The 12,849-nt window shown below is 42.9% G+C and overlaps 2 protein-coding genes across 18 annotated transcripts in view; one reads left to right on the forward strand and one right to left on the reverse strand.

The window, feature by feature from the left end:
• kif9 (kinesin family member 9) overlaps positions 1-12,849 on the forward strand; it is a 51,802-nt gene that overhangs the window by 37,281 nt on the left and 1,672 nt on the right. Inside the window, exon 21 of one of the 2 annotated variants that reach the window (XM_067577520.1) lies at positions 7,534-7,720. The exons of the other annotated variant lie outside the window; for it this stretch is intronic. The gene's annotated coding sequence lies outside the window, so the exon portion shown is untranslated. Of the gene's footprint in view, positions 1-7,533; positions 7,721-12,849 lie in introns of those variants that run through there. 2 annotated transcript variants of the gene reach the window in all.
• The window catches only part of scrib (scribble planar cell polarity protein), a 68,550-nt gene that overhangs the window by 13,035 nt on the left and 42,666 nt on the right, over positions 1-12,849 (reverse strand). For 9 of the 16 annotated variants that reach the window (XM_067577510.1, XM_067577506.1, XM_067577502.1 and 6 more), the window contains 15 exons: positions 12,683-12,763; positions 10,639-10,887; positions 10,029-10,139; positions 9,723-9,899; positions 9,522-9,638; positions 9,143-9,331; positions 8,892-9,011; positions 8,158-8,214; positions 7,516-7,572; positions 6,141-6,221; positions 2,441-2,857; positions 1,680-1,751; positions 1,471-1,524; positions 851-904; positions 51-173 (listed from right to left, as the gene is read on the reverse strand). In XM_067577510.1, coding sequence (XP_067433611.1) covers positions 51-173; positions 851-904; positions 1,471-1,524; positions 1,680-1,751; positions 2,441-2,857; positions 6,141-6,221; positions 7,516-7,572; positions 8,158-8,214; positions 8,892-9,011; positions 9,143-9,331; positions 9,522-9,638; positions 9,723-9,899; positions 10,029-10,139; positions 10,639-10,887; positions 12,683-12,763 — 1,959 coding nt within the window. The remainder of the gene's footprint in view (positions 1-50; positions 174-850; positions 905-1,470; positions 1,525-1,679; positions 1,752-2,440; positions 2,858-6,140; positions 6,222-7,515; positions 7,573-8,157; positions 8,215-8,891; positions 9,012-9,142; positions 9,332-9,521; positions 9,639-9,722; positions 9,900-10,028; positions 10,140-10,638; positions 10,888-12,682; positions 12,764-12,849) is intronic. The other 7 variants (XM_067577504.1, XM_067577514.1, XM_067577503.1 and 4 more) reach the window with 7 other exon arrangements.

The following is a 12,849-nucleotide window of genomic DNA, read 5'->3' on the forward strand; positions in this document are numbered from 1 at the left end:
GAGCTGAGAGTGGCCAAAGAGCAGCCCTACGTGGTGGTGAGGGGTCTTACAGAGGTCTGGGAGTTGAAGGGGGAGGGGCCATGCTGGAAGGGGTTGGGACTGTGGCTGTCCGGAGTGGCCGGAGAGGTACTTGGCCGCACACGCCCAACTGGCTGGATGGCACCTGGTCGCGTCTGGAGAGAGAAATACATAAGAGATCAGTTAAAACGTAAAAATAAACAGCAAACTGGGATGAATGACAACTCAAAATGAAAGGTGGAAATGAATCAGAGTGTAAATTACCATTCAGATTTTTTGTCAATGGAGTTTTGAATTTCTAAACAGCTACCTTCAGTCTGAATAGAATTTAGAGTATTTTGATTTTTATATCAAACCATTACAAGCATTAAAAGTCCCTTCAGAAATTTACTCTTAGGTGGAAAAGCTTCTAAAGCTGGATCATGAGACTAAAACTCTCTTTCAGACTGGTCACACAAGGGCCAAACAGCCTTTTACACCGCAGACATTTTAACATGTCATAGTAGGAAAAGCATAGGTGTTACTTTATTCAGGTGTCCCAGTAAGTAACATGACGGTGTGTTGACCAAAACCAAAACAGTTAAATGAAATTCAGCCATTATCACTTTTATTATTTACACCAGTGCTTTGCACGTGGATACGTTTAAGTGGAAATTTAATTGAGTTTATTGCGGCTTTTAGGCTTGAAAAAGGAACCACAGTTTCTCTAATAAAGATTTACTAAAATGTCATTATATTGGCCTGATATATTGGTAAACCAGTACAATCAACCCAACTCTATTCTAAAAATCCTTTTCTTAACATTTTGTTTCTGAGCTCCATAGACACTCACGGATGATGGCGTGTTGTCCTTTGCAGTGGGAGTGGAGGTGTAATGAATGTTTGCCTGCAAAAAAAATAAAATAAATAAATAAATGAAAAATGATGACAATGATATTGAAAGCATGCAGTGGTACCTTCCACTTGACTTTCAACACACGGTGCATACAGTCACTATACTTGAACTGTGGGAGTTTCTTTATGACGATGCAACGCCAAGTAAAGACACTCAAACGGTGCAACACCAGGGTTCACCATGAGCCAATTTGAGAACTTATTGTGGACCTTTATCTTCTCTTGTAAAGTATATATAATATTCAACTTGACTGGTAAAACACAACTTTTTATTTCACCATCATCCTTTGAATATTAAGACATAACTGTAAGTAGACATAAAGGACAATCAAGTCAATAAATCTAGACCTCTAACGCACATCCAGTCTTCATGAGGCAAAGCATCAGTAATCAGCTGACCATGGAGAAGCAGTCACATGCTTTTCAGGCCGGTACAACTGTGGCAGACATGATAGCTGAACTAGTTATGTTTTATTAACAGATATGGCGCTCAGAGCAGCGGCACATGTCCTTAAAAAAATCCAGGCCAGAGCAGAGAGGGCGACAAGACCCACTTACAAAACGGGTCTCCCTGCCAGCACACGTGGAGCTGTTGGAAGAATGGTCGCTGGGCTACGGGTGGGAGGAAAGGTCAAAAGGGTAAACTGTAAAATACTTTCTATGGAGCTACAAGTGACTCATGGAAAAGGAGAAAATAAAGTAGAGATATGATATGAAAGCGGATGATGAACAAAGGGTGAGGAGTGCTGGGTGTTAAAGCTGCTCACCGGTTGGATCGTAGGAGAGTATGGTGCTTCTCTGATTGGGCTCTCAGTCCTGGTGTAATCAGAGGAAGGCGCCTGGAAAAACAAACACCAAAAACACACTTAACAGCTGCTCTTACTTTCACCCAGTGCACTGAAAAAACTGTGTAGTAACAAGGAGGCAAGGGAAACAAATTTCACTGGTTAGTCCTGTAGTGAGCTGATCCTTCAGTAAATTCAACCAACAAGAAGCTCCTGCGTTTTGGAGGCCATGTTCCTTCGTGACTTATGACCTCCGACGCAGCTGTTGGGACACACATTCCAGTCGATCCCCACCATGTACCAACTATGTGCCTAAATACCTCACAAGATGCTACAAGCTCTGTGCTCACGGCAAAAACATGCACCAGTTCAGCTGGTTGTTACACTGAGATTAATAAACACAACCTGGATACATTTCCTTGGAGAAAAAGGCCTTGTGCACCACTTTTCAGCCCATGAATCCTTCTTGAAAAGCAATGAGTAAAGCGTATCACTAATAAAGCCAAGTTTGGTGGTTTGATTCCAATTTGGGCCAACCATACAAAAGATATCTTACTAACTTTTGTTACTCTGTAGTGCTTTGGTAAACGCAGCCAAATGGTAAATGCAGCAGACAATTCTTGTGATCACTGTTAGAAGAAAACCCTGTGACCCAGTTCAAGGGAAATAAGTGAGAAACACAACAAACTGTGCGCAGTAACACACCATGCTGCCTCCAAACCACACTCAGGCAGGCGGCTTGCCTTGCTGAACAACCAGGGCTGCAGTTGGCCTTGCTTCCCGTAACCCACGGGAGGCCCTGACAGGATCTGCTCTCCAGGAGGAAGGCTCTTTCCTTTGCGATTAGCCACCAAGAATGGGTTCTCTTTGAAGCAGATAGGCTGAGAGTCCACCAGGCATTCCTCCTCTTCAGGTACAAATGTTGAATCGATAGTTGTTGTCGAGCAAATGCTGTCGGCGGTGGAGGTTCCGTTAGGGGAGAATTGGGATCCTCGAAGATAATCGTTCTCCGTGATCAGACTGGGGCAGGACTCGGGGTCCATGTGGCTGAGGGGATTTGTGGGGTGGTCTAAGCTGAAGCCCGGGGGCTCTACTGGGGCTCTGTACTGGGCCTGCAGGGGGGCCTCCATGGGAGCAGTCAGACTTACAGAAGTAGAGGACTGAACAGGAGCAAAGGAAAGAAGGAGGACACATACAGTAAACTGACAAAATAGAGGAATGACAGAAGACACAAAGATGAAACGAGTTGAGATAACTCACACAAAAGGAATCTATCGCTGAATAAAAGCTGAGTTTTAAAACAATAGAGGAGACACTAAGTCAGTCTGGTTTTAACATGGAGGTTAAAGGTTTTTCAGGTTTATTACAATGTTTAACAAACATCTCCATCACCAAATTGCAATGATCTGACAAAACAGCAGCTGGATTATAATAATTACACTATTATTACTAAACAGTGTTTAACAATAATAATAAAAGGTATTACTATTAACATGAATTAACATGTAGGCAATAATACCTCATTTCACAGGAGAAGTGAATACTTATGACTATGGGGGTGTTTAGACTGACATTAGCTCTACATGAAAAAAACGATAACAGTCTTGTTCATTTGATTTGCACTGGTCGTCCGACAAAAAAATTGAAAGAGGCTCAACAACGCTATGTGACATCATCTGGCAATGTGCTGTTTTGTGCTTTGTAATTTCACTGATCACCTTCGTTTGTTCTTCCAAATAAGCATGCTCATGTTTTGTTTTTGTTTTTTTTACTAAGTCTGAGTTCTTTATAGCGATGTTGCTGCCATTTCTATACTTCAAGAATGACTGTTGTTGAGTGCAACACTATCAGCTCAAGTTGTAATAAACTGGAATTATCCTTTAGGAACATTTGTGAGGAAATCTAAAATAGATCTATAAAGGAAGGTGTGTTTTATCTTCATTCAGTTTGGGTTCAACTTGAAACAAATACAGCAAGAAAACAACCAAAAAAACCATCTGAAACAACAAAAAGAAGAGAAGTTCCCCTACAGTGTGTCTTACTATGTGGTTCTCTGAATAGACATTTGACACACAAGCCTCTAGCTGCTATAAAGAGTCACTCACATCACTAAATCTTTCCTGAAGATAGGTTTCTCAGTGCTCATCATTCATGACGTGATAACTGGCTATGTGTGCTGCAGGACTAATGGCCACATTACTGCAGTCCAGGCTCTTGGCCCCGGCCTTAAATAACCATATTATCAGAGCAGTGAGACATTCGGGCACCTTCAACTCCTACTACTGTACTTAACGGAGAAGCCTGCTGATGTCACTGCATTTGAGGAGAAAATACATGATGTTTAACTCAACTCATGTAACAGAAGAGACACCCGACACTCTAAGTGCAACCTTACAAGTGTCATGTTTTTACACACCCAAAACCTAAAAATACCTAAACTATTTAACTACACAAACAACTTCAGCATTTACAAAGATGTGCCCTTGACATATGTGGCGGTAATTAAAAATAGCTGGCCTAATACACGCATTGTGAAGCAGTAATGTGGCTCTCTACATGCTGACTATAAGAGTCGGTGGTGTGATGAGGGTCAATGGGATGGAATGTGAACGAGTGCCCTTTTGGCACCGATCCAGACTGTGAGGGACAGCTGGGGTTTTTGGTGTGTGAGAGAAAAGCGAGGCAGCTAGCTTGCCAGCATGCCAACACACTGAGCAAGCCAGGGGGGAAGGAGTGCAGGTCAAAGGAACAGAGAACTGAACAATTTATACTCGTACAATAGATAGTTCTAGTCTTGAGTTTGATTTTAAACACGTAGAAAACACCAGTAATAAACACATCATGCTGCACTTCTTCCAAAAAAAAAGGATATTCAGCCAAATAGAATTACATTAAACTATAACTAATTAAAAAGTAGTTTTGGCCTTTTAACACAGTTGTACACTCAATTTGAATACTTATTTTTGAGAAAATCGGATGCTTAGCTCTGTGACTCAAGTGTAATTTAGGGTGTGCGTACAGACTTTTTCCAACATTCTGCGTAACGCTTCATTCATTAACAGAGTTTGGATTTATCAGCTGCTAAACCATCATGAAATCAGCGAGAACTGTCTTTAGTTTTCAGCTTAACCTTTACTAACAAATTACAGGCAGCCTCAAAGGGTCACTGTGATACAGTTTGAACAGGAGCATGCGTGCTGGAGCAGCAAATCCATGCAGAGAGTGTGAACAGCTGCCTGTGATATGTAGGTTAAGTTCTTCTATGATTTAACAGGCCAGAGATCTACAAGTAGGACACACCAACGTCTGATAGGTAGATCTAAAAGTCTTCAGAAGTTTAAATTAATTTTATACAGAAGTGCAACTTTTAATATAACTACATATTGTTCAAAGTTGTTCAAAGATACATGTTTAGGAGAGAATGACAGAACAGACGACTAAGTTAAAATAAAATCCTCAACATGGCGCCTAATGCAGACACACAGCTGGATCAAAGTAAGAGTGATGAGTGAATGACGCACAGAAATCAATGAAGGAAAAAAAAAAAGAGACAAATACAACAAAAGAAGAAGTGAGAGAGGAAAGAAAAATGAAAAAAAAGGGTAAAACTCTTCTTCTCTCTGTATGTTTATACTCACTGTAGGATGGTGGCTGGACTGTCCTGTATGTCCACTCAAAGTAACTCCTCCGAGGACTCTGGGAACTCTTAACGGAAACACTCGTCTGTTCCTCTTAGACGAGACCCTCCCCAAACCGTCTGGCACCCCACCCACCCACACAAGAGCCTCTCCGTCCAATTCAGAGCCAGATGCAGGTTTAAAATATCGCAGAGGATAGGCTGGTTGATAGTGGGCAGCTGTCCCCTTCCCCCATCTTGCCAACTCACTCACACACACACGCTTTTATCAAACTGTGTGTCATCGTTTGGCCACGCTTCCTTTCATTTCCACGTTCTTCTATTCCTCCAGATGAGTTCGACCTTCAAGTTTCTTATATAAACATCTTGATCGGTCCTTGGTCTTCATGTTATTCCTCCACTTCTGCTCTTGTTAACCGATTCATGACACAGTTATATCACTCTGGGTTTGGCCTTGGAGCCTGAGGTTGGTAGTCGGTTTTGTTGACTTGGGGTTATGCACATGGAGAGGAGGTTAACATTCCTGCTCCTGGAGGGGCAACTGGTCAGCTCAGAGTTTCCCGGGACATAAACACAAGGGATTCCATGAGGAGGTCTATTCTGAGCGACGGAGGCCATTTCCGACATAGCTCGCGCAAGAATACAATTCACAACTCAGAGGAAACGAGTCATGAGTGAGAACACCGCACTCGTTTTCAAACATGAATGAAAAGCAGGACGAACGTGATACGTAAACCTAATTTTGGTGTTAAAAACCGGATCTTTAACCACCGTCTGAAGACACAAGAACATGAAGAGAGACTCACCCTGTTGACCCTCTGCAGACTGGTGGTGGGCAGCGCAGCCAGGGTTTTGTAGTCAAGTTTTAGAGGTCCAGTGCCAATGTTCTACAGGAGAATACATAGAACCAGAGGTGAGAGGAGGTCTTAGCTGAGGTTTATCATACAACAAGCATCAATTAAAAGTGAATTATTTTTACTGGCAGAGATTATGACTTGAAGTTTAAGTAATATGGATATGCTGTTCATAATAATTGAAATTACAGGAGCTTACTGGGGCCTAGTAAAGGTACATGTCACACATCTACAGTCAAGTTAGTATTTAAGGGGTTTAGTCAGTTCAGGTTCAGTCACTTTGGGGGCTGAATGTGGCTCTAAGGTTGCCTCCGGTTAGTAGGTTAAGCTGGCAAAAATTTTGGTGCTATGTATTTAATGTCTGCCTGTGAAGCCGACCGTGATAGAGAGAGGGGAGGGGGAGACGTGATATTAAAATGTGGGAATAGAAGCACATATTTTCAGACAGTCTCCTGGAAGAGATTAGTGTTGCACTCGGTTGTTCACACAAGGAGAGCTAGAGAGAAGGTTCAAACACTGGCTCCTTTCTCACTTTCGCATCGCTGCCCAATCACCGCATGAGGTGTGATGTCGGCTCGTCGGTGTCGGAAAGTTACAGAAATGGCTGCGCACAGACCATCTGACGGACACATTGGAAGAACTATAAGGCCCCTTAAGGCAAATATGTGCAAGCGCACAAATCTGATAGATTCCTTAATGTAATGTGTGTGTGTAATGTGTAATGTGAATACTGTATTTCTACAACAAAATCTTGTGTCACAGTATTATAAACCTCTCTGTGGTGTTTTGGCTTCTGATAAACCTTCAAACTCATGGACTGTTACTCAAACTGGACTTCCTTCATCTATCCTTTATCTGAAACAACCAACACCAACTCACCTCCTTGCATTTAAAAAAAAAAAAAAAAAATCAGGGCTGTTTATTTATTTATTTTTTTTATCTCAATGCTAACTTTAACCTCAAGTAACCTGTAGGGCAATGCCCTCTGCTCGCTTTTCACTCACAAACACTGCCTATTGTAGCAGTTTGAGTGTCCTAACAAGTCAAATACTTATCAGCCAATAAGTGAGTCTGTGGTGTTTTTTTAACCTTTCACCTGTTCGCCTTGCTGAGGTCCTTCTCCAGTAACCCAGTAAGCCAGTTTGAACATGTGCTCAGGACCAATTTATTCAAGAAAAACTAAAAAATAATGTATTTTCCCTGAAAATCCAGGGATGAGTGACATGGTAACCTCCTGTGGAGGGAGTGCTGTGGTAATGTGGTCAGACCACCATTTTACACAGACAGGAAGTTTTGTCTGAGGACTTGTTGTTGAGGAGTGTCTCACCTCTGTCTCCTCTTCTAGCAGGCGAGTTGCCTCCTCTCGCTCCAAGCGCATACGCTCCTTCACCAAGAAAGGAAGGAGAGGAGGAGGAGGAGGAGAGTACAGAAGGGAAGACACCCAACCACACAGCCACACAGTAAATGCGATGAAGTGAAATGAGACGGTGGAGGAGTGACAGTGTTACAGAGGGTGAAGTAAGAGATAAAATAACAGTGGAAGAGTGGTATGGAGATGATGGGATGATTGGATGATTTCATATCACACCAAACACACCAAAAGTAAAGGAGAGATGAGAGAAAAACAGAAGGGAAAGAAAGGATAGAATCCGCACACATTAAAAAGTACTCTATTCATTAGCTATGGGAGCAGAAAAAGCATGCAAGGTGGGACATTACAGGAATAGTTCTGTCAAACACAATAACCACACAGGGTGCAGACGAGAAGCTTCATTCACCCGATAACAGACGGACCTGAGCAAAGCTCCACCCTGCTGTCTGAAGCACCCGTGTTTGGTATTTTTCTGAGCTATGATGGCGCAAAAGTCTAATTCTCTTGCCTCGCTGTATTGCCATCTATCTGCTGATCTGACATACAATTCTACCTCTAGATTCCCAAAAACAGTAATGGATTTTCAGTTTCACTTACCACTTTCTCCATCTCTTCTCGCTCCCACTGCGATGTCTCTCTCACCATCTCAGACTCCTGGAGAAGAGCAAGATTTAACATCCTTACAATCCCATGAAATGGCTACTGTTCATCCTTTAAATCTTTAGCAGAAGCACTACCTGCTAAACCAAAGCTATTTTCACGTGTAATGCTGGATTTTCTGATTGTATATCAAACATGTGTGACTCCAATAAACTATTAAAAGCTCAGTAAACACTAAAAAACTGCACTGATCTAATTGTGTGTGAAGGATCAACAGAACCTAGCATTTAATAAATCGACAGGCCCGTACATTCCTTTAGTGCGGGCAGTCTCCCAAAAGCTAATCTAGACAAAATAAACAACTGCGCTGGTGCTTTCCGGGTGCTCTGGTGCATGATTGGAGTGAGTGAAACTCTGCTGTTGTTGAAAACTCCACCTGCTAACACCAAATTGCTGTGGTAGCACAGTGTTGATGCGACAGAATCGCTGAACAAAACATTTGATTCATGTGTCGACTTGGCTGCTGCGCTCACAAACTCACCAAGCTGCTTCCTGGTATGTGGATGATTAGCACATAAAGGTCCAGTTAAATGTACGGTACTGACTTCCCAGTGTACAAACTGAGTGGTAGGTAGCGCTTTACATAATTTCTATAAGTGCCGATACCTGACCTTAACTGCACAGATCATTTTAGTGTTATAAATTTATAATTGTGTATAATAGTGTTGTACCTTTTGCATGATATCTATCTCCTCGGGGCTCAGGTCTCTGTCTATAGAGGAGATGCTCTCCATACTGTTCTTACGGACGATGCCTGCTGCAAACGGGTTGGCGATGGTGCCAGGGGACGCCTGGAAAAATACACATGGAGAAGTTTGTTTAACAATGACATACATGCATTCCTTTAGAGTTTATTTAGTTCTCTACCCCTCAAGTGTCTCTAATAATGTTATATAAATACACGCTCGTCATGGTGTCTCACCTCCACGGTGGCCAGGTTTTGTGGATCAAAGCCGTCGCACACCAGCATGACCAGAGAGTCTCCAATGGCCCGAAGCACTCGCACTGCCTCTGTGTGAGTCATCCCCAGCAGGCTGTGGTTGTTCACCTCGAGGATGCGCATGCCAACCTGCAGTCGGCCGTCTCTGGCAGCTGCACCACTTGAGCTCACCTATATGAATATCAATCAAAGTACAAGTTTTAACATGTGGTGTCATACAAATAAGTACAGCTGCCTGCCTTTATTATCTAACAATGTAATAATATAACTGGAATTTTGGCCAATTGAATTGAATAACTGAATGTTAAATGCAGCTTAAAATCTGTGTACTTCAGTTGTGGTACTACTGTAGTTTCAATACCTTAGAGATGAAAATGCCCTCATCTGTGGGGTCAAACGGGTTTCCTGCATGACCCTTGGCCCCTCCACGAATACTGATACCAAGCTTCTCCCCCGGCTGCTTCTGGATCACAATTTCCTGCAACAACATAGAGACCGCTCATTAAGCAAAGGCAGACTGCATCTGTGTCTCTATATTACATATTTGTGTGGTCTACCTCACCTGCATCCCAGGTGGTGAAGGGTCCCTCCGCACTAACATACGGATCTCCTGCTTGTTGGCCAGCAGCGCGCGTACGGCTTCCTGGTGTGTGGCATGACGCAGGTCGATGGCGTTCACCTCTAATATTCTGTCGCCAACACGCAATCCACTTTGACACGCCAGACCGAGGGGAATCACCTGATGATGAGACACATAACCCCGTGTAACCATGGCAACAGTACCACATGTTTAAGGAGAGGCAAACCCCCCCCCCCCCCCCCACCAAACTGGAAAACAAGGATCTACACGACTCTTTTAGAGTTATACCTTTGAGATAAACACTCCAGGTTCATTGATGCCAAATGGATGACTGGCATGGTCACTTCCTCCCACGATGCTCAGGCCTAGAGGACCACCTGACTTCATCAGAATCACTTCCTGTTAGCATGAAGTAGGAAATTTGTTGTGGTGAGAAATTTTGACAACTAACTAACAAAAGTGACTCAATAAAACATCAGGTCACAAGTACAGTAAACTACAGAAAACCTGCTGAGAAGTGAGAATTAATTAGAGGTCTTTGAACCTGCTTGTTTGAAACCGTAATGTCCAGATCTATCAACATCTAGAGACTGTTAAACAAACACAAACTGACCAGTTTCTACACATGGAGATTTTTGTTCACGAGTCTAAGAAACCACAGTTGGAGATTATACAGCTGATGTGATCAGACTACACTCTACAGTACATCATTAATTAGACCAAGCCTTCATACCATGCACCATCTTCTCTGGAACTGGCCGGCATTAAGGATGAGGCAGGAGCCAAATAAAGAAACATTAACACTAAATTCATTGATGAGGGTTCTCCAGCATGGTCTAATAAAACTAAAAAAGCCATTCGACAGATTAAAGAACCGATTCAGAGTCAGAGGTCTCACCTCGATGGGATACTCATCTTCCATCCGGCTCAGGTGGTTCCCATGAGGGGAAAGGGCTTCCTCCTCCTGGTCTGGAGAATATGAGGGTTCTGGGGGTGGAGGGGAGTGGGCTCGTGCCCGGGATTGACCTGGAGAACCTCCTGGTGCATTTAGGTCTCGCTCCACCAGGAGTGCGATGGTGGGGGAGGTGCCGGTAAGGAGCGCTACTGCCTGGTCATGCCTGGCCTCTGTCATGTCTACACCATTGATCTGGATTGACAGTAAAACCAACCACGGAGGGTGTGAGCCCACCAGGACATTCCCAATGACAACGGGCCACATTAGCCACCGTTACATGGGCATTACGAACATTAAAGAACAGATACATGGTGCCAACAGGCGTGTCTCATCAGATTCCACATCCTCGTCACTCAAAACTATTTCTGAAAATCTACTTAACATCTGATTTGAGAGTTTTTTCGAGTGCGTCAAAGTGAGTAATGTTATTTGAAGAAAAGCCCAACACCTATAAAGAGTAACAGGGACAAGCACAGAGAAAAAAGAGGGTACAGGGGTAAAAGCAGGCTGCTGCAGGCAATTTAAGCTGGCAGAGCTTCCCTGAGGGAGAAAGGCTACGAGCATGCAGAAACCAGTTTTTCCCAACAAAGTCATGAAACTCCCTGGAGTGAGCTTTATGAGTGATTGTATCTGCTATCTTTCAGTGTGTTTAGTTCACTTTCCCACCACTATCTTGCCTTTATTTACTTAAAACACAAGTGGAAGTGTGTAGTTCCTCCAAAAAGTCTGATCTTAAGTCAACAAAGGCAAGCAGGCAAGTCCTTAGACAACTGTACCTTGTCATAAATAAACTACTTCATCGTTAGTTTGTTAACATTAAGTTTTGTAATTATATAAAGGGGGTAGCTTTCTGGCATGCACAACCTTAGAAACTGCACTCTGGTCCAAAGTGACAAGCAGAGGTCAGCACTGGCCCGACAGTATCAGCTCTTACCATTGGCTGGTATACTGCCGCGGCCGCTGCAATGGTAACCCACATGTCTACCATGTCAGCGGGGCGACAGGCTCAGCCCACTCCAACCCAACACCATACCCACCACCAAGCAGGCAAGGAGATGCACTTAATGCATTAGTGAGCATGCAGAGGGAGAGATAGTGAAAAACAAGAGGCAGTCTACGCAGAGACGGAAGAAAAAAGAAAAAAAACTGCCGGAAAAGAGGGAAGAGTAAAACCCAGAAAGAAAAGCAAAGAGGATCATTCACAAAGCTTTTTTTGTGATTGTCAGAGAGCAGGATTTGAATAAAGAAACAGTTATGAGTGCAAGAAGAGTTATTAACAAGTAGGAGCAGTTTCACATTCAGCATACTGGCATATCTCAATATCATAACATCAGTTGATTTACAATAATACAGTGATTTAAAAAGTGAATGGATGCGACTGGAGAAAAACACACAAGTCAGAAACAGGAGAGCAAAACCAAGCTGATGAGCAGAGAGTGAAGAAAGAGCAAAAAGAGGTCATGCAGGAATGGCTTAGCAGTGAAACCTAAATGTTGTTTTATTCAACCAGAAGAGCTAGAAAATATGCATCACAGGAGAGAGCGAGGGTTAAAATTAGAACGAGGACTGTATAAGTAACATGTCTCAGCTCTCAACTCATGGATCTGATGCGTGACAGTGAAGTCTCATGAGCTAATTTTCTGCATGTGGTTAATCTGATCTTGACATGGACATGGCAAGACTTAGAACTTGAGTGATGAAAGCAATGATTTGCAATGGAGAGTTTAATGAAAAGAGCAAATATGTCACATATTAAGTGCTTCCTTTACTCTGCTCAAGATGAGGCACTTTGTGCAAAACTGAGAGAAGCACTCAGAATCTATTCATTTTACATAAATTATTTGGTCTAGATATCAAGTTATGCTGTAAGCAGGATATAAAAAGGAGAAAATATGGGTCTGAAAAACTAAATTATTCCCTTTCCCACATTCATGTACACTGTAAAGGAAACCCAGATGGAGATGTGCGGAGGAGGAGTAGTACTCACAGAGATCACCCTGTCGCCTACACGCAGCGTGCTGTCTCTGTGTGCTGCTCCACCCTCTGCGATGCGAGAGATGTAGATTCCCTAAAAACAGATTTAAAAAAAAAACACATGTATAATGTCTTTAATACACACGCCATATCGTGCAATTTCTCAGGCTGTTACAAAGA

The sequence above is a fragment of the Thunnus thynnus genome, chromosome 21, assembly GCF_963924715.1.
Source record: "Thunnus thynnus chromosome 21, fThuThy2.1, whole genome shotgun sequence".
In the NCBI taxonomy this organism is placed as follows: domain Eukaryota; kingdom Metazoa; phylum Chordata; class Actinopteri; order Scombriformes; family Scombridae; genus Thunnus; species Thunnus thynnus.